A 23,548-nucleotide genomic window follows, 5' to 3' on the forward strand; every position below is an offset into this window, starting at 1 on the left:
CTGTAAAACAAAGACTTCATAAATGTTCAGGTTTTGACTTAGCAGTTTATTAAATAGGCCAAGTTAGTTTTGCTGTACTTAAATATGGCCTCTAATTTAATTGCTTTTCCTCTCTGTTTTCTCTTCTCTTTCTTCATGTAATAGATACAGTGATCTTGGGGTCTCCTTCTAACTATACACAAAATTGTTACAGTGAGGAAAACACCTGTGCAAGCAGACTCCCATTTCAAGTGGGGCTAGGACAAGTCCTCAGTACATGGCTGTTCATTGTCTGGTTGGTGACAGCTGCAGTGCTAATACAAGCTGTCACCACCGACCTTCCCAGATATGCCCAGGCACCACCCTGCAGGCAAGCAGGTCCTGATGCTAATACTTGAAGCAGCAGAGCTGAAATTGTTATGCTGGGTCTCGGGGGGGGGAGGGGGTGGGGGTGTAGGCAGGGGGAGAGCAGTCTTCAGTTTTGTCTTTTGCATCTCTTTATGGAAGTGTGGCTGCTCTGCCAGTGAGGAGTCTGCTGGGTTTTGGTGGCAGGACCATTCCTGGTCTCATAGGGAGAAGGGATGGCATATGGGACACAGGGGTGAGGGAGATGGGGAACACTGAGAGCAGCTGCAGGGTTGTGCCTATCAATACACATAGCAGCATGGTCTGGGCCAAGGCATACCTCTGTTTATGCTTGCTATGTCAACAGATAAGCCTACAGTGAAATCCTACATTTTTGGACAAGGAGTTCAGGGGCTTTGGGTTCTGAAAAGCCAGAGATAGTGATGATAGCCTGGCCCCAAAAACTGGGCCTGGGGCTGCACCTGCTCCTGTCAGCACTTCTCATCACCATCAAAGCCAGGCACTGATCTCTGTCAGAACACAACAGGACGAGCTGGGTGTCCCCATATAGTACAACCAAGTGTGCAACACATATAGTGTGTCCCTGGCCTGTTGCTGGTCAAGTTTGACACAGTGAAGCATGCAGCTGTGCAACCAAGGAACCTGAGGCAGCTCTTCTGAGCACACAATGGGAATGAAATAGCATGGGCATGAGGTGATGCCTACCACAGTACCTGAGGTGCCCAGGCAGGGCAGCTGGACTTCAGACTCCTTGCTGAAGTATTGTCTAACGTCATGCACAAGGAGAATGGACTCAATTATTGACTGGTGTTGAGAGGCTTCAGAGCAAGGAAACAGTGCCTTGCATTGGCCTGGATGCACCTGAGAGTTCTTCAAATTTTGTTAATAATTTACCAGAGTCACTGCTGAGGGGTCCACACCAGGTACCACTGCACTCTGAAGAGTCACTTCACATTTTTTGCACATCAACAAACAGCAAGAGAAAAATTACTACCTGTTATAACCAGGAAGGGAGGGCAAGAATATTTATCTAGCCAAAATGAAGATGGACTTTTATACCTAGTCAGCATCCAGAAAACCTTCAGCCTGCTCTTGCCAGTGATCTCTGGAGAGAAACCTGAGGTCTACAGGTAAAGAGGCAACAACTAAAATACTGCTTGCTGCAGCTACAAAAGTCCTTGTGCTGCTCACCTCAGTCTCATCAAAGGCCATCAGTATAACGAACTGCACCTCCACAGATAGGTTTTTAAATCCCGAGCTTCAAAGAGAAGAAATGAGGCTGAGGGAAAGGGACAGCAGGTAAGTGCTTTTTTCAACAAACTGGCCTCATGGCAATAAGGGACAGAGCATGTGATGGGCAGACTGAGCAGTAGGTGGGAGATGTTGGCAAGAAAGGCTCGTGGATCCCATCATACCAAGACAAGATGCTTCAGAAGAGTCAGATGTGTTTCACACTTCCACTCGGGTCAGCGCTCAAGAGCTCTGTTCAGCACGTTAAACAGGTTAGGTGTCAGTAACCTTCTACAAAAAATATAGCCTGATGTATTAATACATATGAGAAACTCCTGTGACAGTTCTGTTACTGTAACTGTCATTCATCTTGCTGGATCTCTCACCTTCCACTCATCAGTGTCCCTGTCTTTTCCTCTATACACTCCCTGAAGTTTGTTGGGCCCAAACAGTTTTTAGAAGTTACCGAAAGCTGAAAATAGAAATGAAACATATTGACCTGCTTAACTTAGAAAGTGCTGATGCCTCTTGGTGGAGTTGTGGGTTGGCATCATTGTCCAGATGGTAACACCGCTATCCTTTTCTGACTTTATCTCCTTGCTTTGAAAAAGCCCTTGAAAAAGATGACAGATAACCAGATCCCTTCAGATGAAAGAGACAAGCTTTACTCTAAAAGCAGCACCCAAAACCACTCAATGTCAGCCCTTGTTAATCCTCAGCCAGGCTGTTATTCCCATCAGATCAAACAAGAATGAGTAAGATTTAGGCTATGCTAAGTGCCAAACACCATTATTAAAGTCCTGCTGACACACCTCCCCAAAGCTTTTAGCTTTTCTTTCTCTCCTGACTCAATCTGATTTAACTGGCAAAACCAACTCTATCCTTGGCAGCCACTGTCCTCATACAACTCAAAAAGCAGCTAAAAGGAACTTAGCCTTTCAACTGCCCAGACCCTTCTTCCCAGCAGAGACCAATAGCTGACAGATGTTGATCTCTGTCAGTGCTCCTTCTGCCATGCTTGCTCTTTTACTATGGTTTGGCTTGTGCTGTTTCAAAGAGACACAGCCAAACTGTAGAACTCTACATTAGTGAAAATAAAAGCTTTCTCTCTAAATGTATGCGCTATGTTCCCAGGTCACATGCTTGCATCTCCAGTAAAAGTATTTAAAACGCTCTAAAGCTGACTGGTAAAATGCAACTCATATCAATGATTTTACTCAAAAAGCTAAAACAAAAGTTGTCCTTCTCAGACAGTTGCTAATGGCCTAATGCATGACAAAGGCATGGTGAGCGGACCTCACCAACTACCCAACACGTGAGCCTTCAACTTCTGAAAGTTGCTTTGCAAATGCCACATCTCCTACTGGTGGAAGAAAACTGACAGCAACTGCAGTGCCAAGAGAATGATCAAGTCATGGAGAAACATCTACCACCAAAGAGAGGACATGGACAGCTCCAGGGCAAAAAACTACATACTTCACATACCCACAAAAGCAGAGCAGCATTTTGCCTCCACACAAGCAAGTGTAAGAGAGCAGCTGGAGGGGCCTCACACTGAGTGAGAGAATGAAAAACTGTGGCATCTATTAAAGGCTGGGAGTCAAGAGGAAGCTGAAGTGACCTGGAGCTTCATACCCTACCTGGTGATTATGGAAGAGCTCAGAAACACGGTCAAGCTCTGATCAGCTCAGGAAACTTCCTCTGCATTGCTCCCTATGGTAGTGATACAATGGTAACAGGCCAGGAAGCTTGTCCCTCCTATTAGAAACAGCATTCCTGGTAATGAAAGGCAGAAATCATGAATCCAGGGAGAAAAGTATTTGGAGCCCAGAGAATAATGGTGAGCTTTCTTCAGAGTGTGAGGGAGGAATAGGCTGGAAGAGGTAACTGGAAGCATCGATGGTCGTAACATAGATGTGATTTCAGAAGTACATTTGGAATGAGGATTTTGTTTCTCTGAAGACAGTTACCAAGTCTTAAGGGTGGGATGTGGGGAAATGCAGACAGAACAGGAAGCTGTTTATGACAAAGCAAGATGGTTGTTGCTGCATGCAGCCAGATTTCAGCTCAGGCTGGCTGAGCTGGGCAGCTTGAAACAACATGCTTCGCTGAAGTTGCTGAGATGAGTGTAGCTCATTTGAAGAGATAAATGAGTTTAGCAGCTTTGTTAACACTTGAAATGCAAATTCTGTGATGACATTTTTGGAACCTTTACTGGTTCTACCTCAAACATTTTGTAAGCTGTGCTGGCAGTACAGAATTCAGTTCAGATGCACCTGCTTACCATTCAAATCTTATCTTAAGGTAGGCTCGCTCATGTAGAGGACACTGTAAAAGCATTAGTACATAAATAGTAATGGAAAATAAATGGGATCATGGGTAAAAGCAGTATCATGAAGTTTCAAGCACAGGAGAGGTCACAGCTGTTGTCATAAAGAAGATGTAATTTATAGTTATATTACCAATGTTTAAGAAGATGGAAGAAACCCTGTTTATGTAATACACAAAACGTAGTCTTGAAGGGATTAGACTAAATAATACCCTAAATTCAGCATCTTCCAGTCTAATAAAGGACATAAAGCCTGTGCAGCAATCTTTCTATTTTAAAAGACAAGCTATGGTACACATTATGAATATTGTCTGTAAAAAAGAGCTATGGAAAGTGGGTTGGTGGAATGTTCTGCATATATTAATGGTTCATTAAAAATGCCATAAGCAGTAAGGAAAAAAAAAAAGTAAGTTTAAGATGCTCTCCCACATAAGGAAAAGGATTTTAAAGCACTTATTAAATTACTTCACTTGTTTGAGCAAAAACATCAGCTTTCTTGGAAATCATTATACAAGATTCAGATAATTCTTTTTAAAAAGCTATTTCACAGAATTACAGAATGTTAGGGGTTGGAAGGGACCTCCAGAGATCATCCAGTCCAACCCCCTGACAAAGCAGGACCACCTAGGGCAGGCTGCAGATGATCACATCCAGGCAGGTTTTGAAAGCTTCCAGAGAGGACGACTCCACAACCTCTCTGGGCAGCCTGCTCCAGGGCTCTGTCACCCTCACCATAAAGTGTCTTCTCGGTTTGAGGTGGAACCTCCTGTGTTCTGTCTTGTACCCGTTGTTCTTTGTCCTGTCACTGGGCACTACCAAAAAGAGACTGGCCCCTTCAGCCTGACACCCACCCCTCAGATATTTATAGATGTTGATAAACATCAGCCTTCTCTTCTCAAGACTAAACAGCCCCAGCTCTCTTGGTCTTTCTTCGTAGGAGATGTTCAAGTTCTGCAATCATCCTTATAGCTCTCCACTGGACTCCCTCTAGCAGATCTCTGTCTCTCTTCAGCTGAGGCGCCCAAACTAGACACAGTATTCCAGGTGTGGTCTCACCAGGGCAGGATAGAGTGGGCACGTGCTGTGTGGCTGCTGCTTGCTTGGTTTAGGCCGAGCAGGGCGGTGACCCAGCAAAGCTCTGCTGCTTGTGGCAAAGCTCTCATGCTGCTGTGCCTAGCAAGACAGAACCCACTGCACAGACAGAGCTTTCGTGGCAGTCCCCAAGCAGGCATTTGTCCCTGCCTCCTGGAAGGTTAGTGGTCAGAGCCACTCTCTGCTCAGCTCATCATGAAAATGAATCCTTCACTGGGCCTGGCTTTCAACCCCGTTCCAGCAACAATGAGTTTGAATAAGGGGAGTTTGCCCACGCCCTAATGGCAAAGATAAGAATTGGGCCCTTGAGTGGATGAACTGTCCTTCAGGCCAGTTCAAATCCTACCGCATCTAACAGGGTTTCTTCTAGAGAAGACAGGTTCAAGTTTTCAAACAATTTAAAAAGAAAGGAAAAAGTGTCCCAGCCACTTAAAGAAGTGCTCCTTTCAACACAATCGCTGCTCTGGGAGGATGCCTGCAGCAGGATCATCTCACCCGACTTTCAGTGCCTGCAGGGCAGCTGTCTGCCTGACAGAGCTCCCATGTCACTGCCCACGCTCCCTCCACTGAGCAGAGAAAATGCAGTTTTCAGGACACAACATAACTGACCTGTTTTAGGTACCTACTTCAGGATCAGATGAATTGTCCCCAGTAGTGCCTGTTTCTTCTCTCTGTTGACTATAAAGGGAGTCTAGCTAATAGACCTCTGGCCATGTAAATCCCACTTGTCATACTGAATATGTACAGAAAGAAATGCCCAAAAATGCTCAGAATGCTACTAATTTATAACGTTAACACCACATTACACATGGAGCACTTAAGATCTATGGAGCGGAAGACACACTGCAATTAGCTTTAATATGAAGCTGTAAGGGTTCTGGTAAACACAATTAATACCTAAGCAGCAAGTCCCTAGAGTAACTGCATAGTCATTACATGATTTCCTGATGTAGGCCAGCGCAGGGATCTGAAGGCTCAGGACATCAAAGGTTCGATTAGCACAGAACAACTACAGGTAGAAAATGCATGAAGAGGGTGACTGATAAAAGACAAATAAGCTAGACACCTGTAGTTCAACTTAGGTCCATATGAGACACATGAAGAGCAGGCTCAGAAATCTTTCAAAGGAATATTAAAAGAAAATAGAAATGAAACACGGTCCTGCTAGTGAATGCCGTTTTCTTGCCTGACTTATGCATGGATAACCAACCTGCTGAGAAATTACTAACAGGCATTAGAGGAGATGGCAAAAAGGTGAACACATACAGCAATGCCTACAGAGGTTACCTGTACCTGCAAAGGAGAACCATCTCCTTCACTCACCACATTTAAGAGTTGGTCAGCTAGCCCCTGCTCCTCTCTCCCAGACACACAGTGCTACACGAGCTGCCAAACTACCTGACCAAAGAGTCTGCTCAACAAAGCCAGTACAGTTAATTCATGAGGCTCAGCAAAGCTTCACAAGTGGTGCCTGCAAGCAGTGGGCCTGGGGAAGGATAGAGAAGCAGTCAAACATGGGTAGTGACACATAGCCTTGCTCTGGTGTACCAAGAGTTACGAGGAGTCACTGGAGTGCCAGCAGAAGCCTTTGGGAAGGGCAGATCTTCAAAGCTGCCCTTTCCATGCCTTGGGAGGATGGGCATCTGAGCGATGTCTAAGCACTCCACAGTGCAAAGAAAAAGGACCACAGTATCACTGTAAAACACTCAATGATAACCTTGCCAAGTGATAACCCTTCAGCACCACATTCCTGAGATTACCAAGGTAAAATATTTCAATAGTAGTATCTCATGCAAAATGAACAAAGGATTCAATGAATAGGTAAAAATAAAAAGCTTAAGTATTCCAGCTACACTACTTGGTCTAATGGTTGACATTCTCTCTGCCTAAAAGCCTTGTCCCAAGGCTTGTCCCTTAACACCTCCACGGTCAGAGCATTTTATCAATGTCTGAACATGACCACCAGCAGCTCCATTAACTGAATCAGCCTGGATGAAATTTAATTGCAAGCAAAGACAAAAATGTGTTGTAGTTTAAGGACAGGATTTTCAAATCTGTGCAAAAGGACTGAAGAGAGCAAAATGCCCATCAGTCCTCAAATGATTTGCATTCTTGGCTTTCCCTAACCTAACCAAAAATCAAAATCATCAGTTTTTCCAGTGCTATCAGAGCAGGAATTACAATCACGATAATAATAAGTTATGAGTCCTGTACCTATTATCCATTCCTCTGTAATTCAAGGTGTCATGGCTTGAGATTCAAGAAAACCTAATTTTGTAGCCAAACTAGACTAACAACATAAGAGTACTTTCTTGTTACAGTTTGAAGGGGGAACTTTAGCCTAGTCCCTAACTGCAAAGACTGAAAATAAATTATCATTGGATGTAAAAGGAAAATAATGATAAGGTCTATACAATTCATTGGATTGCTAATGGGAATATAGAGAGAGGCATAAACAGTTCTTTCTCTCTTTTCTTCTTCTTGCAACTTCTCACTCTCTCTCTCATGGCCTCGCCAGGTGTACCTCTGTTTTGACTACTGTGTGAGGTTAACAGGAAGGAGGGAGGGAGTGGGGGAGGAGCCATCCAGGGGGTTCTGAGGAATTTCTGTGTTGTTTATAAATTGTAAATATATAGAGAGAGTATATTTTGTACATACTCATTGCATTTCATATTTCTAGATTGTAGTTTGTTTGTAAATATAGCTTCATTTGCTTCCATCCCAAACTGAGCTGGTCTGACAATTTATTTTGGGGGGTAGTTTCTCCAAATTAATTGGGGGGTATTTTCAACCTACCACATTCCTAAAAATCATACAATACATGTATGAAGAGACACAGTTTTGCATTTTAATATTTTGGAAATAAATCCTACTAATATCTACTGGTAATCAACTGGTATTTCCTTAACTGGCCTGAGAACTAGACCAGACTGTATGGAGCTATCAGCTTCAAGAACTGCAAATATTTATAGCAGACTCCTCCTGGCTACTTTGTAAGTTCAGACAGATAATGGTTGATTTTCTCAAGCACAACCACTGCTGGCTGGAACTTACAAGTAAGCTTTTATGGTTTCAGCAGAAGCTGGCAACATCCAAGCACAGAAGTTTTAGTATCCCAGGTCAGATTGAGCCTGGTGCAGCTATGTGTGACAACCTTTCCTGTCACTGGAGTGGGTGACACCAAGGTCAGGACAGGACACCAAGAAAATGGCTAGAAGATTTAGGATGTTAAGAACCAAATGATCATCTGAGCCTTGAATACTGAGGATGCTTGGGCTGACTCTGCCTTGTTCACACACACAACTATACTCTCTAACATACTTTAAAACCCTGCTTGTTTTGAAAAACAAGAACCTTCATAATTTTTCATAACATTTTAAGAGGTGAAACAGTATTTAGCTATAAAGTCATATACCCTAGGAAGATTTTTAAAATATGACCTAACTATCATTTACAAGTATTCTGGGATGATTTTCTGAAGAATAACATTACAGAGATATAACAAGGGTCTTCCATTTTTAAATTCTTCCTTACATTTTCATTGCTTAAGCTTCTCTTTCCTGATACAGAAAACAGAAAGTCAAGGCTGCAGCTGTTCTAAGAGTTGGAAGAGGCAGTTTTGCTATAACACAGTATTAATTTAAACCATCATTGTGCATAGTTCCCTTCTTTTGAGAGGAAATTATGAAGATTATGTGCTCCTTCCAAAGACACCAGAGAGTTTGAGTACAACAGGCAGAGGCATGTTCAAATTTTATATTCTCACATTTCACAACTCATCCTATGAGTGGTGAGAAGGTAATGGCATTTATGATACATCTCCTATAACCCTTTTTTTGGGTGGTTTTTGTTTTGTTTTGTTTTTTTTCCCAAGGCCAGTCCTGGTGTTCAGATAATGAGGGGAGAAAGCATCTTTTACCGTATGAGAGCAAGCCTGTCTTTTTCAGATGGATGATCATCCAGCCACTGGGAGTAGCGGGCAATGGACCACTCAGCCCTCTAATACAGAGAAACACAAAGAAACACCAATTACACATAAATGTGAAAAGGGAAACACATACACCAATTTCAGAATCACAGATGACATATCTGAAGGCCAAATGAGACTCTCTTAAAACTGAGTTAAGAATGAGTTAAGGACTAAGAGACAACAGAACTAGCTGAGTATGGTATTTGGGAGTTCAGAGGGATCTCCTATGTCAGCAGTTTGCCCAGTTCTGACAAAGGTTTGCATCTGAATTTCTGGCATCTTACATAAGCAGGTTCCAGGCAATTTGCAGTCTGGGATCAGACCTGCAGTTCGTTCTATTAGCTGACAGAATATTAAAGAACCACAAGTCTATTTAAAAATCAGGTTACGTTCTTCCTACTGTTAATGAATCAAAACATGAAGTCAATGACCGAAACACCCTTGCCACAATAAAAACAAATGGCAACAAGTCACAGCACGTATGAGCGTGGATACTTTCTATTAAAAAATAAATAGGGCAAACTACAATGGTCATTCCTCCTTAGGACATCTCAAAAGGAAAGACAGATTGATCTTATTACCTGGAAGGGTGATTTTAACTCTGGTGGTGCTCTTGTAAATAAGAACTGAAGAACAGTGCTGAATGGAATAACCTTTCCCAGAGCTGGGCTGCTGGCAATATGCTCACTGGTTTGGAACAGCAGTGGTCTGGAAAAATATAACAATATACTTGTGAAAGGAAGAAAAATCTTATGCATCAGGAATATGTCTATAGACTATACTGACAATATTTTGTTAGGATAGAATCATCTAATTTGTTTTACATTAGTCTGCATCTTAGGTTTTCAACACAGGTTCAGTTTATAAGAAATTACAGAAATTGCCTATTGTAATTAAACACAAGATTGTAAATTTTATACTTCAGTGGAAACAATGAATGTAACTATAGAACTTGCTGTCATACAGAAGCTGCACTGAAAGCAACACCAAAAATAGTACAATTTGGACAACATTTGCTTGACAAAGATTACTAAATCATAGTTACATTCTGCATAAAACTGAAAAGAACTTTACGTATTTCTAATTTGTGGGTGGGTGTTGCCCCAAAAACTCTCAGTTCAATCAGAACTAACACAAGCTACTAAATCAGTTGTGAAATGCAGTTTGGCCATATTGCCAATGTCTAGATCCTTTGACTGCAACTCACCTGAATGACCTCAGCTGTCTGTAGGACATCCCTAGGTCAGCAACTCGCCGACACAGCGGTGCTACTGCTAACTCCATCTACAAAAACAAACGTTTTAGTTTTAATTAGACTTCCCCTGAATCACAGAATCATTGTGGTTGGAAGAGACCTCTAAGATCAAGTCCAACCATTAACCCAACACTGCTAGGTGTTGGTATTGAATTTGGCATTGCAGTAGCCTGCCTTTAAGAACTAATCCAAACCTGCAGACCAAGTCAGTGACTTCTCACTGGTGGCTGAATTTCCTTACATACTGCATTGCCCAAGCCAAGAATTTTGCTTTTGAAAAAAACATCCCATGACAACCAACAGTAATAATCTGTAGTTCAGAAAATGAGCTTTCTGAGAAGTTTTGTTTCTCACAGCAGGTCTATTTTGTTAGTGATAAGTTTCCTGATGAAGCTCTTATCTTACCACAGCCTGGGAAGAAGGCAAACGCAGCCAGATCTCCACAAACCACCACTATGGAAGTAAAAACATATACCCATTTCCTTTGGCAAAGGACAAGGTTAAAGTACTTCCTTCTTAAAACATTTAGTCCCAAATTCTAAGGCACAAAACCTACACAGATTAGACAGAAAGCAGCTGGGAACTATCACCACAGTGTCGTACAAAATCACCAACTGGCAGTGCAAAGCCACTCCTTAAGCCTAGGAACCCTTGAATACTAGTCCCACATCAAGCACTTCCAGACTGCTTGAAATCTGCATTTTGCACTACACAGAAACTCACAGAAGTAAGGATCTTTAACTTCTGCTTTCAGATAAATACTCCAGCCCTGGTTAATAGCCTGTCTCCCTTCTCCCTGCTGCCCTTCTCCCCCCACACAATCTTCTACTCTAGGCTATGAACTGGCCCCTTCTCTACAGCTGCATGGGATCCCTGCCCTGTCTCCCTATAGCCCCTGAAGCCTGAGGACTAGGTTACCTCTACCACATGGAAGTGCAAGGGGGTTCTTGTTTCTTGGACTGAAGAGCACATAGAAGCCAGCTCTGCAGCTCCTGAACAAGCATACTATCCACCAGTCAGTGCGAAAGGCACACAGAATTGGAAGCAAATGTTCCCACACTTGAGGAGGAGCCATCAGCTGCTGTGCCATGTGCTGAATTTTCCCGCACAAGAGAGTAAGGTTGAGTGCATGCTCCCAGGACAGGCATGTTCTCAGTGGGGATTTTTTCAGGGAGGTTCTCCACCTCCAAATTGCAATGAAGCTTAGGCCAAGTTCAGCATGTTGTTACCCCATATCTCCCAGCACACACTTCTGAGCATTTATGGGAGCCAAGAGGTTGGTCTGCTGCACAGGATCAGTAACAAGCAGCCAAAATGAAGAGGCAATTAAGTAGGCTTTTCTGCATCATGATACAAGAACTCTGCAGACCCTGAAAAACAAATGGGAGAAAGACTGATTTCTCCAGAGCTTTATTTCAGTAATCAGTATTGGCTAGGAGCAGCTGGAAGAAACTGATATCCTGCAGGATCTGATGTCCTCGGTCTGGTGGGAGTTGTGGGCTTGTAACTATGAAGAACCAGGGAGAAGATAATTCTTTTATGCCCTTTAGAGAATTTGGTAACAGCAAACCACCAGTCTGACTTGTGGAAACAGAGATGCTCAGATCAAACTGTACTCATGAGAGGAAACAAATCTCAGCACAGCAAAATGTAATTTTGCTTATTAAGTTTTAAATGATTGTTTCACTCATGAAACATAATATGATGTAACAAGATGTAAGTGAAACTTTCTACAGCTCCTTATTAAATGCCTTATTAAAACAATTTTTACATTATTTCTGTTGAATTTACTTGGCAGTTTCCGTAAATCAACTCTTACAGATTAAAGAATAAAACTTACTTTGGAAAGTTCTATTACTACATCCTCCATCTTTATTCACTGTGGAAAATTATTAGTACCACTAGAAGCAGATAGACTTACTGGCAGCAGATGGTTGATTTGTGAAGTACTAGTGCAAAAGAAAAAACCGGTTTTAAGCTTTGCAGCATACTATACCATCTCAAATTGATTAACAAGAGTGGGAATGAGTGAAAACTAATGTGGTAAAACCATATGTAAACCATAGAAACTTTTTTTGGGTTTTTTTTTTACAACACTGTTCTGCTCTGTATTAGAAGCCCATCTCTCCAATAAAAACTGTACTTTGCATAGTAACTAAGATTGCTTTTTTGCCTTGAATTTTAGCTATTTCTCCAATCCAATGTTGTAGTGAGATGCTATAGCATCTTTCTGCTGTTATGTTAATTTCTGCAAGCCCACTGAGTGGGGGCTTTTGTGTCTCCACTGAGGATTGTGCCAGCTGGCACCACTGGCCCAGGAGTGTGTGCCGGGGAGGAACCATGCAGCTAGAACAGCTGCTGCTTGCAAGGTTCTGGAACTGGGCAGAGGATCAAGCATGTATCACTCCTTGGTTTTGCTACCTGTCATCACCTGTAGCTGTATCAACTGTTGATTCATGCAGCATATTTACACCGCAGCAGCTTTTGCTATGATATGCAGCTTTAGTTTCCAGAGCATTTTGGTGAGCTTTTACAGGCTGAGTGATGTTTTTGGCTGTCTGCAAGCCAGTATTTGCATTGTGTGTGCAAAGTCTTCCACACAGCCATGTCCTATGGACTTCAGATACAGAAGGATAAGTAGTGTCTTTTGTTTCTTTTCCAAATGTCTCTCCCAGAACTGAAAATTCAGATGAAGCACATCCAAGCATTAATTTGAAACCACAGAGGCTGAATCAGCTCATGTGAGATGATCATTAGCACAGGACCCAAGAGATACAGTAGGAAGTGCACATGCCTGACAAAAAGGATGAGGCAGCTACAACAGAAGGCCTAACGATGCTGCCTCGTTTTCTACTAACTTTGTTCAAAATCCATTGCTTTTCCATGATCATTCATGTTATTTTACTATGCTTCGCAGAACACAGTGGCAGACCTTGCCCAACATATGCTTCTTCTCAATGTTTCTTATTCTCTAAGCCCCAAAAGGCTGTATTATCTTTTCTTCTCACATGACCTTGCCATTGCCCTTGGCTAGGTGGTGGATTATCTGCTGAACTATTCGCTGGCTAGCCACATTGTAAAAAATAAATCACATGGTTGGCCTCTCTAATTGGATTATGTTCAGCAACCCAAGGGTGAAGTTAATATGTAGTCTAGATACAGATAATGCATATCTATTGAAGAACGCTTTGAAAAACCTCATAGTGAAGTTATTGTTTAGTGCCTATTGTGGTATTTTCAAGATTTATCATTACTAAACAGTTGTTTTTTCAGCTGGAAAATCTTAACATTAAATTTTTAGCAATTACATTTCCTCCTGGTCAAGATGAATTCCATGTTTTTAAATCTTAACTTGAAACGCTTTTTTTCCTAGCCATTCACCAGGAGAGAATGCTCTAACAAGCAACAGAGCAGAAGTGCTCTGAACTATTATATGAAAGAAGCTGGTCTTGAAGTGATGCAGAATTTGATTTCTCTCCCATGCAGCAATTACAAAATGCTTGACTTTAAGTAAATCCTTCAGCTTTAATATCTCCCAAATACCCTACACTTCCCCCTTTCCAGTAAGAGAGTTAGTGTTATATACATTAAGTGCATTTTAGCTTTAGTAGTTTCTGTCCTTACGACTACAACTGTAATGTGAGCATCCTTCTTCTCTCACTTCTCTGTAAGAAACTAGAAAGGATATGATAAAAAGTATATCTACACTTCTATCATCATGTTTGATCAAATGAGCATATGTGTTTACGTTTTTAAAAGCCAACACCTTTTAAATGCCACATATTGAATCAGGAAGCCAGATTCTGACCACAGGCTAATCAGCAGATAGAAACATTTCTTCTGCACTAGAATTTAGCATTGTCAACCTCTACAGCAAAGACTCTACAAAAACTCAATAAAACCAATACATTTTGCAGTAACTTATTGATAACAAACTCAAGAGTTGGTGGTAGTGTTGACTATGCCCCATCAAAACCATTTGAACACAGTACTGAATATTGCCAAAAAAAACTTAACTATAAATCATACCTAGATAAGAAATATATGAATTAACTCAAAACAGGACCAATAAAAACAGTTCACTCAACAAAGCTAAAGTAATCAGTGACAACATGAGATGTGGACCTTGGCACAGACTCCTGCCTTGTATGTCACTCCAAACATACTATGAGAAGATGGGAAATCATGACTTGATGCCATGAGGCATATTTCTAGACTAGTTTATTTGTGATTTGTATTAATGAACACCTACTTTCCTCTATCAGCTTATAAAATTTATGTAGCAGATGATGCATTTCCATGCCAACTATTACTGTAGATTCCTCATTTCTTCAAAACAAATTTCTCAACTGATCATGCTTATATTTCTTATATTGCATTATATTCTTATATTTGCATTGTCTGGCACTTCCATCATGTTTTACAAATGCCTGAACTACAAGCCACCAATCCTAAAGTATGGCTGAGTATGAGTGCTGTAACAAATCTGAGTAACAAGCAAGTTCAAAGGTTCTCTGGAGAAGAACTGACACTCCCCAGAAACACAAAGTTGAAAAATCATCAGGGCTCACTTGCATTCAGATAATTTTTTTTTTCAGTCTCATTAGTGCTGAATCTAAAAGCAACATTTGGTATTACATACATGAATACTGAATTATAGTCATTTTAAAAATACTAAAACAAATGAAACAAACTGCACCACTGATTTATAGGAGTGAACTAAGAAGCAATCTTGTGCAATTGCCTGGATAAAAACTGAGAGCATATAGACTGGAAATACCTCACATGAGAGTCCCAAGGAACAACACAGTATGGATTGCAGCACTGCAGACATTTTCTAGGGCTTAAAATGCTTCTATGCCCCTGTAAGCATTGATCTTCAATGAAATGATATTAATGATATTCAGGTGTATTCCAAGCCTATCATACCTCTGTTTACAGCTGCCACACTACCACACCCCTCACATTACTGCTGAAATATCTGTAATGCACAGGACAGAAAAATGCAATACTGACACAGGAAACAGGGTAAGACAGAGAATTCAACAGAATTGCAGCAGTAATTCCTTCTCAGAGGCTGAGCCTCACTCAAGAAAATTTTGCTGTAGTGTGCCTCGTTAAATCCAGTTCTGAATGAAGAAAACTTGAAGCTTCAGTTTTCCCCTCTTCTGTGTAAATACCTGCTGTTTTGAGGTAAATTATCAATAAAATACATTTCTAGTGCAAACATTTTCAAATTTGACTCCCAAAGTTGTTATGCTGAGTATAAGGCAGATGTAACTAAAACTCTGAGTGCCCTGAACAAAATTTCCTGAAGCATATGAGATACCCAAAATCTTATTCAGCCCAAGATTATTTGACTCATGCATGTTTATAATAGTGTCTTCCCAGCCAGACCCTTTCCTTTGGGTTTGGCTTTAGTCCAGCAATGCAGTGCCTTTCTGGGACTGAGAAAAATCCTACAGGCAGCATTTATGGCCATTTGGAACAGTTTATCCTTTCCATCAAGACAGCAGTCCAGCTAAATACCTGTTCCCTGCACTCCTCAGTTCAAAGCAGCAGCAACAACCTCCCCTTCTCTTTGGAGGCATCTTTTCCTTGACAAAGCCATGTGCCACATGAATGAGAGCATGGAAGTGAAACGAGTCCTGTTTGGGAATTTACAGCCACATTTTGGCAAACTTGCTCTGATCTGGCCAGGAGTCCTGGAGCTACCAAGCACATGGCCAAAACCCATCATTTTTTTCCAGGAGCATGGGGGACCAGATACACCCCAGAAAACAAATACAAGGTAGTCTCCACATATAACATGTTTTGGTCCAGCCACAGGATATAGTGTTCAGGCCATTTGGGGCACTACAGCCCCTGTGCAGCCTGGAATGCCCTAAAGAGTTCTGGACAAGGATAACTTGAAGGCACAGACTGAGCATTGATGTGGCACCAGTTGGACCCAGATTCAGTTCTTGTCTTAAGACCATTTTTAAACAAGCCAAAAATATGGTGCAATCTGAAAATGAGAAAAAACACAAGGCTGCCCTTGCTACTTATCAGAAATGAATAATAAAACACTTTATTCAGGAATATGTGACTCGCAGATAAGTAACACAAACCAGCCACAAGCAGAAACAGAGATGGCAGAGATTCTTCCTTCCCTGCATTCCTCTCCTACCTCAGTTACCTACCAGCCAAAAGTAGTACTCAACATGCAGAAGGTGTTAATTCCCTTTTCCACTTGGACAATAATAACTGTGACCTTCAGCTGTATTCTTTGGCAATCATACAGTGTTGCTATTGATGGATTAATTTTGACTATAGTAAATAACAAAGACAATTAGTGGATATTAATCTAGAAATATGCATTGTGTTTAAGTCCGGTATGAGAGCTAGGTAAAGCAGAAAGGCAAGTCAATCAGCTCATGAAGAGAATCCCACAAGAAAACTGCCTTTCTGTTACCAAAAGGGTAGTTCTCCCACAGGACATTCATGTTTCTTTAGCCTGTTTCCTACACTGCGATTAACCACGCTGGGCACTGTGATATATAAAGCAATCAAGAAAGCGACACATCGTTCCATTAGATCAGAGAGAAAGAGTGAATGAATGGGCAAATGATGAACATACCAAGAGGTCAGGCCAGCAGGATAAAATGTCAAGACACAGCTGAATTTAAACGCAACTACCATTTGATAGGAGGCTCCCAGTCCTCCCCGAATGTGCCTTACAGTGACAAGGGATCTTCAAGTACTCAGTGGATGCATTTTTCAGCATACAGTATCTCATCAGAGAGGGTGTATACAGCTGGAATGCACCAATCCCTACAACTGTTTATAAAAAACATCAGTCCCTCTCAGAGAACACAATGAAGTAACGATAAAAAGCAGAGAGCAGTATTAAGAGTACCTGTGCAAAATCAGCTGCAAGCCGCATCTTCCCACCTTCTCCAAGGGGCCTTATTAGACTAGCGTTGCGAATGAAAAGTTCAATTGCTCTTTGAGACATGGCTTCAGTGTTATCAAAGACAAAGTCAAAACATTCAAAATGTCTGAAGTAGTCGTTCATAACTCTTAATATAAAACCCTGAAGCTCTTTCATGTACAGAGAACAAGGGACATCTGGTTTTCCTGAGCTGGATAATGATCTGAAAAACAAGAAAAGAAAAAAGAAAGGGGGACAGTTAAATTCATTATTAAACACAACAAAAAAAATACTGGATTCTTTAAAGATTTTTTTTCCTATCCTACAAAATCGTGGCATGAATTGTAGAGTCTCATTTCTACTCAGAAGAAAGACCATCTAGCTCGCTCTGAAGCTCTTTATGAGCTATTCCCATCCCAACAACATAAAGGAAACCATCCTACTCTTACCCAGCTTGGAAAGCTTCCACCTGTTTGGCACTTAAACCTCAAATTCAGTTCCTAAATTTAAATGTCCCAGTTGTTGATCTGAAACTCTAATAACGAATCAAAAATACAAATGCAGCTCACAGGATTACTAGCTAAGTGTTTTCTTTATAGAATTAGTTTCCTAGATTCCTCCAAACCCAGGATTATAAAGTTAATCTAATTATCACAGAAGCAGTGCAGAAGCTACAGGACACAGAAATCAATCACCTTTTCTGTTCTCTGAATCACAGTCAAGCAAATGAGCTCTTCCTAACTCAGGAACCTGAGGATACAGGCCATCTAATAAAAGTTGGCCTTTGGCTAGAATCAGTTTATCCACCTAGAGAGATAGTTTGCTAGTGGTGCCAAAGAATAAAAGTCAAAGGAAAATTTAAAACACATCTGAAAATATACATTTTCAGTGAATTCCCATGACAGAAAACAGGACACCTGATGACAATACAAGCAACGCCAGAATAAAGGTTACAACCAAAGTGACGCTCAGGAAGGAAATCTCTTATTACAGATAGGACTCAAGATCTTTGCAGATAAAGAATACTGGGCATGTTAATTAAAATGCTATAGGAAAACAGCACAATACACTAAATCTGAGCTTTCAATAAAAAATATTTTGAACTATTTAATGATACTTTAGAAAAATTTCTCTGATGTTGAATCAGAGGTTATTATGCTTCATTTTGAGAAACAAGAACATCGACAGTCCTGTAGATTGTCTTTGAGTCCATAAAACGCAAGTTTTAAAAGCAAAAGGGATTTTTTAAGCACAAAAATGGCCTCTTCTTGGCATAATTTTTCTATTGAAATTGAATTTTACTCAACAGATATGCTGGGGTGAAAAAAAAAGGAAGACAGATGCTACCTGAAAATTTGTTTCAATAGATAGGTGTAATTCTGTTTTCTGTGTTCACCAAACATCGCCTTCCCCTCAACAAAAAAGGGCTCTTGCTCCAAGGACATAGTGGCAATTTCAATCTATTATACATATGTAGTAGGACTTCTTACTAAATCAAAGGAAAATTTTAAAAATATTTCTAGTTACCCAGAAAAATCTTCCTGGTGCATAGTGATGATGATAGCTTCTATTGAATCCCCTACAGAGCTCAGTAACAGTTGAACAGCACTGCCCATTAGATCATGGACTGCCTAAAACAGAATAACAAAAAGGCAGAAGTAAGGAAACAGAAACTAGAAGCATTTGCATTTTTTACACCTCAAAAGTACCTTGACAACAGAGCTTTTTATCATCTTTCATCAGAAACTGCTAAATAGAAGGAGAAAAGCCTAAGACAATATTTCTGCTTAATTGATTTTACATGTAGAGTATAGAAATAAGGCTATTTACTACAACTATCTGGCATTCCTGTTTTGTCAATGTACACGTTTCGGTGCACGCAGTTCATTCAGCTCTTCGCTTCCCAGACACTCAAGCTGCCCTTCATTCCTCTGCACATGATGAGTGCACAGCAGGATGGATGTGGATAGCTGTCATCCACAGAGGGCTGCACAGCCAACCACATGGCACCACAGAAAACACCGGGTAGTATAAAAATTACAATTTTATGTGTATTGAGAGGGTAAGGAAGGATGATAAAGAATCCAGTGATTGCTGTGCGAATGCTGCAGAGAAAGACGCTTATTTTCAGTTAGGTGACATCTGGGTTCTGACCATTACGAGAATATTCTTGAATACAAACGTTACTCGAGCAGTGATCTGCCACATGCAACATAAATGTAGTTGCAGACAGAACAAAATATAAATTTCCAAATATCTGTATATCTTTGACTAACATATACTAACACAAAATAATACCTGGGAAAGTAAGTGCCCATTTTAAGTGTAGCAAAAGCACAGCCCTATCCCTGTAGCATACAAACATTCAATTACCTTTAAGGCCGTTGTGACTGTTTGCTCAGCAGCCGCTGGAAATGAGCTCTGATTCGTAACAACCTGAAAACGTTACAGTAATTGTTAACAGCAACCTTCAAATTATTAGAATCTATAATATTTAATTTCACTTAAAAACATACTGAGTTATCCTCGGTAATGAGTGGCATATATATGTAAGTGTCAAATGTGTTTTATATAGACAGAATTTTCAAGTATCAGTCCTGGGCTCTCAAATTTCCTATGGACTCTGCTTCTGCCTTTGCAAAGAAATCAAAGAAATTGAGTTCAGCTGAAGTTTAGCTGAAGGCTTAACAGAATCAGAATAAAAATAAGTGGTGTGTTCTCTCACTGCTAAGTATAGAATTCATGAAGCAGCTCTGTGGCAAGCATTTCAAAGAATGGCTGCTCTTTCTCAGTATTATGACTGTCTGTTAAATACTTATGTGCAGCTACAACAATATCAGAATTCAAAGTCAAGGAATCATCTGAGGAAATATTCTACCAATTTCCTTGCAGTTATGAACAAGCTATACAATAGTATTTTTAGGCCAGATAAGTACTGAACTCAAAGTCTGAATCATACCAGATCTCCCTCCAACACTAAGGCACAGGAGGTTCATTACTAAATACATTAGAGAAAGCAGACTTAAAAGTTGATCTACCATCTGTTTGCAAAAGCCAAGTGAATTTTATAGGCTTTTTATGTTTTTTTAACATTCTTTAAACATATCCAGAGTCAGGAGTACTCATGGTCTTTTATTTCAGGCTAGGATGTGTTTAAATCCCATTAACAATTAACTATGGCTGTACCAGTTTGCTTTACTTTACAGAGGCTGTGTAAACATCGGCATCACTAAGCCAGTAAACTGGAGTTATTCATGACTGTGTTTAGTTCTAAAAACATTTCCAGGCCAGACTTTGGTCACAACAATGACGCACGGAGATATTTGTGACATGATGCTTTTCTTGATTTCATCCTTTTCTTCTCCTTTTGTGTTTGATCACAATTGTGGGAAAGCAGTGAGGGTCACCTGAGAAAGATAAGTTTGGACTAGGAGAGGTGCAGACAAGGACTATTACGATGACCAGTACAAAGGCAAACCTTACTTGACAAGGTTTTGTTTGGGCTCCCAGAACAACAGCTGCAAGATGTAATTACTCTATATAATCACATCTTTCACTCTTTTGCTAATGCTGATGATTGGTCACACACTAGTGCTTACAAGGGTTAATCAAGTATCAAGAAGTTGTACAAATGCATATTAAGGTGCAGCTCTTAACCCAAAACTGTCTGTATTTGTCAGAGTTCTCATCAGCTAATGGGAGAATATGCAAAGAAGTTAACATGGCAAGAAGAGAAATACCAAAAGAAGCCTACCTTCTGGACTGACTGGTGCAGTCTGTACAGCGAATTAACTACAGCCACATTCCTCCTCTGTCCCTCTGTGAGTGGTCCAATCACCTGGCTGGCATCTCCTTGAGTAGACAGCTGTAATGATTGCAGAAATTGTTAAAACAGTACTAGCTCTTTAAACAGTGCATCACCAGAAAAATAAAACTAATGCTTCATTAGCAATGTTCTTCCATTTAGCTCATCTTGATTCACATGATTTCCACCTCCAGATAATACAACTGGAGCTATAAGAAACTGATGTTTCAGCTCCCAGACATACCACTCAGAAACAGATCTCTTGGAAACACCTATTTCCAAAATACTTCAAACTTTGTAATCTGAGAGTCAGGAGAAGTCACCTACCCAAGGATGCTGTATAAACTAGCAGCAACAGAACTGAAAGGGCATGCTTTTCCGTATGCCCTCAGCCCTTACTTCTGTTAACCATTCAAGTCTCTCATTTACAACTCTGTTTCTCAAGTAGACAGCTTACAACTTTGTACATTATTAGTGGCTTCTACGTGAACAGGAAAATAGAACTGCAAGGACCAAAATTGCTAGTTTTGCCATTAGAAAGAGCTCCATCCATGAATCTTTCAGATTTTTTTAATTTCTTCATATTTAAGCTCCACAAAGCATGCACTTTTTATCATTACCACAGAAATCAAAGTTCCATGTGATACATAAATAGCAGTTAACTACAGAGCAGTCCCATAAGGATACCACCGCATATGTTTCTAATTTAAATTAAATTGTAATTGAGAAACTAAGGGAAATTTTATGGTGCATTGAAAGCTGCAAAAATGCAAAGAATCAACAAAAGACTATGAGAATACTAGAATTACATCTAAAAATGGCAGCAAGACTAGTTAGAAGGTTTTACTGAGATGTAATTATCTGAATAGCTATCTGTATTTCGGGATACAAAATTAAACTCCAGAAAACTCCTGAAGATGCCTAGTTCCAAAAGTCTCACAGTAAAAATAAATTCAACTCATTGAACAACTCATCAAGGGACTTTTATGAAATGTATCTTTAAACACAGTTGCAGGTCCTACAGAAAGCTCCTAAACTAGAACTGAATATGCAGAAACAATTGTTTGAAAGCAAAAGGAACAAACATAATGTGTACATTTTTAAGTTATGGGAAGCAGTGAATCTTTATTAGTGAAAGACTATTCCTGTACTTCCCATAGCTTCCCCTTGGCATAAACACAGACATCATGCAACCAAAGTTATTTAGTATTTGCCAGCATTGCTAACAATGAAGTTTTAGAGAAGTTCTTGCAACACACAGGTACTCAATAACATTACAGTGGCAATACCAGTTAATTTTCCTTCAAATTCAGGGACTATTTCAGGATAAATAAGTTTCTGAGGCCTTTGCAGAGGGAAAAATCTTTTCCAATGTGTCTTCAATTATTTGACATCAGAATGCATCCTCAGACTAGTTGACAAAGTATCTTCCTGCCTTTTTGATAAGAACAGCCACGTGAGTTTCTTTCCTGCTAGTTCTATTTGACTGACCTGACTGGTTTTAGGAATTCTGCTTCTCTGTTATCTATCCACTGAGGATTGTGATGTGTAAATAGGTTAAGTCAAGTAAGTGTGAAGTTTAGCCCCATCCACTCAGATGACAGACACAGTCCAACAGCTTTCTTTTTGATGGGGGCAGCAGAGACAAAATCCGATACCTTTTTAATCAATTATATTAATCCAGAAATGCAGAAGGCCAGGAGAGTAAATTTATGCTAAGCAGAAGTAGGGAGGACAGAAGGGGTGACTTCATACCAAGGAATTTATTTCAGGAAAGAAACAATTAAGTGTAGCTGTAGGAGCAGATGCCTTCTCCAGGGAACCACACCACTCACCCTGAGAGCTAGTCTGGCTTGCTAGCTGAAAACAGAGAAGAAGAAACCATACTGAAGCCAAACTTGAATGAGCAGTAACAACGTGGACTGAACTGTTGCACTTTTCTGTATTTGTCTTTAAGCAAAGCAGCTGATTCCTACGATAGACTTAGCTTGTCAAGGTCAGTATGCGGGTGTATGTCATCTTCAGCCAGGAGAGAGAAGAAGCACTGATGTGCATGTGTCTTTTCCTTTTCCTATAATTTGTTTCGTGCTTCAAAATAACTGCCTTCTCAGCTCAGAAGTAAGCTGCTTTCCTACCATTCCCTTCACTGATTAAATATTTTGTGAAAAAGCTCAGTTTCACACTAAGTAACTAAATCTTGTGTGCATCCTTAATTGACAGTTTTGGAAAGCTCCATTTATTTTTCTCTTCTCTGAAACAACCTCAGCAAATCCACTCTCTAAACAGCAGGAAACAGCGTTGTAATTTAGGAGTAGAGAGAACTTAAACGAAAATAAGATGAAAGTAGTGTCTCTAAACAAAGCATTTGATCTAACTCAAGGATCACAAGATAATGTGTTTTGATGGCACAAATTGAACTCCAATTGTCAAGCTGACATTTGCAGGAATAAATACACTCTTAATAGAAGCAGCTGATGTGGCCGTACCTCTGGCAGAAAACAATCAATCCATCTGGTACTTGGCCTCCTGCCTGATCCTGGCAACTTATTATTAATCACAGAATGAATTTACAGAGTTTCTGAGTCAATAGGTCTTGGCCCTGGGATCTC

At 40.4% G+C, this 23,548-nt stretch overlaps 1 protein-coding gene across 1 annotated transcript in view; it reads right to left on the bottom strand.

Moving 5' to 3' along the window:
* The window catches only part of COG5 (component of oligomeric golgi complex 5), a 179,414-nt gene that overhangs the window by 984 nt on the left and 154,882 nt on the right, over positions 1–23,548 (bottom strand). Inside the window, exons 16-22 of the mRNA XM_054399780.1 lie at positions 20,889–20,999; positions 19,508–19,570; positions 18,662–18,765; positions 17,120–17,357; positions 10,174–10,250; positions 9,548–9,674; positions 8,916–8,995 (exon numbers count right to left, since the gene is read on the bottom strand). Of these exons, the coding sequence (XP_054255755.1) occupies positions 8,916–8,995; positions 9,548–9,674; positions 10,174–10,250; positions 17,120–17,357; positions 18,662–18,765; positions 19,508–19,570; positions 20,889–20,999 (800 nt within the window). The remainder of the gene's footprint in view (positions 1–8,915; positions 8,996–9,547; positions 9,675–10,173; positions 10,251–17,119; positions 17,358–18,661; positions 18,766–19,507; positions 19,571–20,888; positions 21,000–23,548) is intronic.

The sequence above is a fragment of the Indicator indicator genome, chromosome 3 (assembly GCF_027791375.1).
Source record: "Indicator indicator isolate 239-I01 chromosome 3, UM_Iind_1.1, whole genome shotgun sequence".
NCBI lineage: Eukaryota > Metazoa > Chordata > Aves > Piciformes > Indicatoridae > Indicator > Indicator indicator.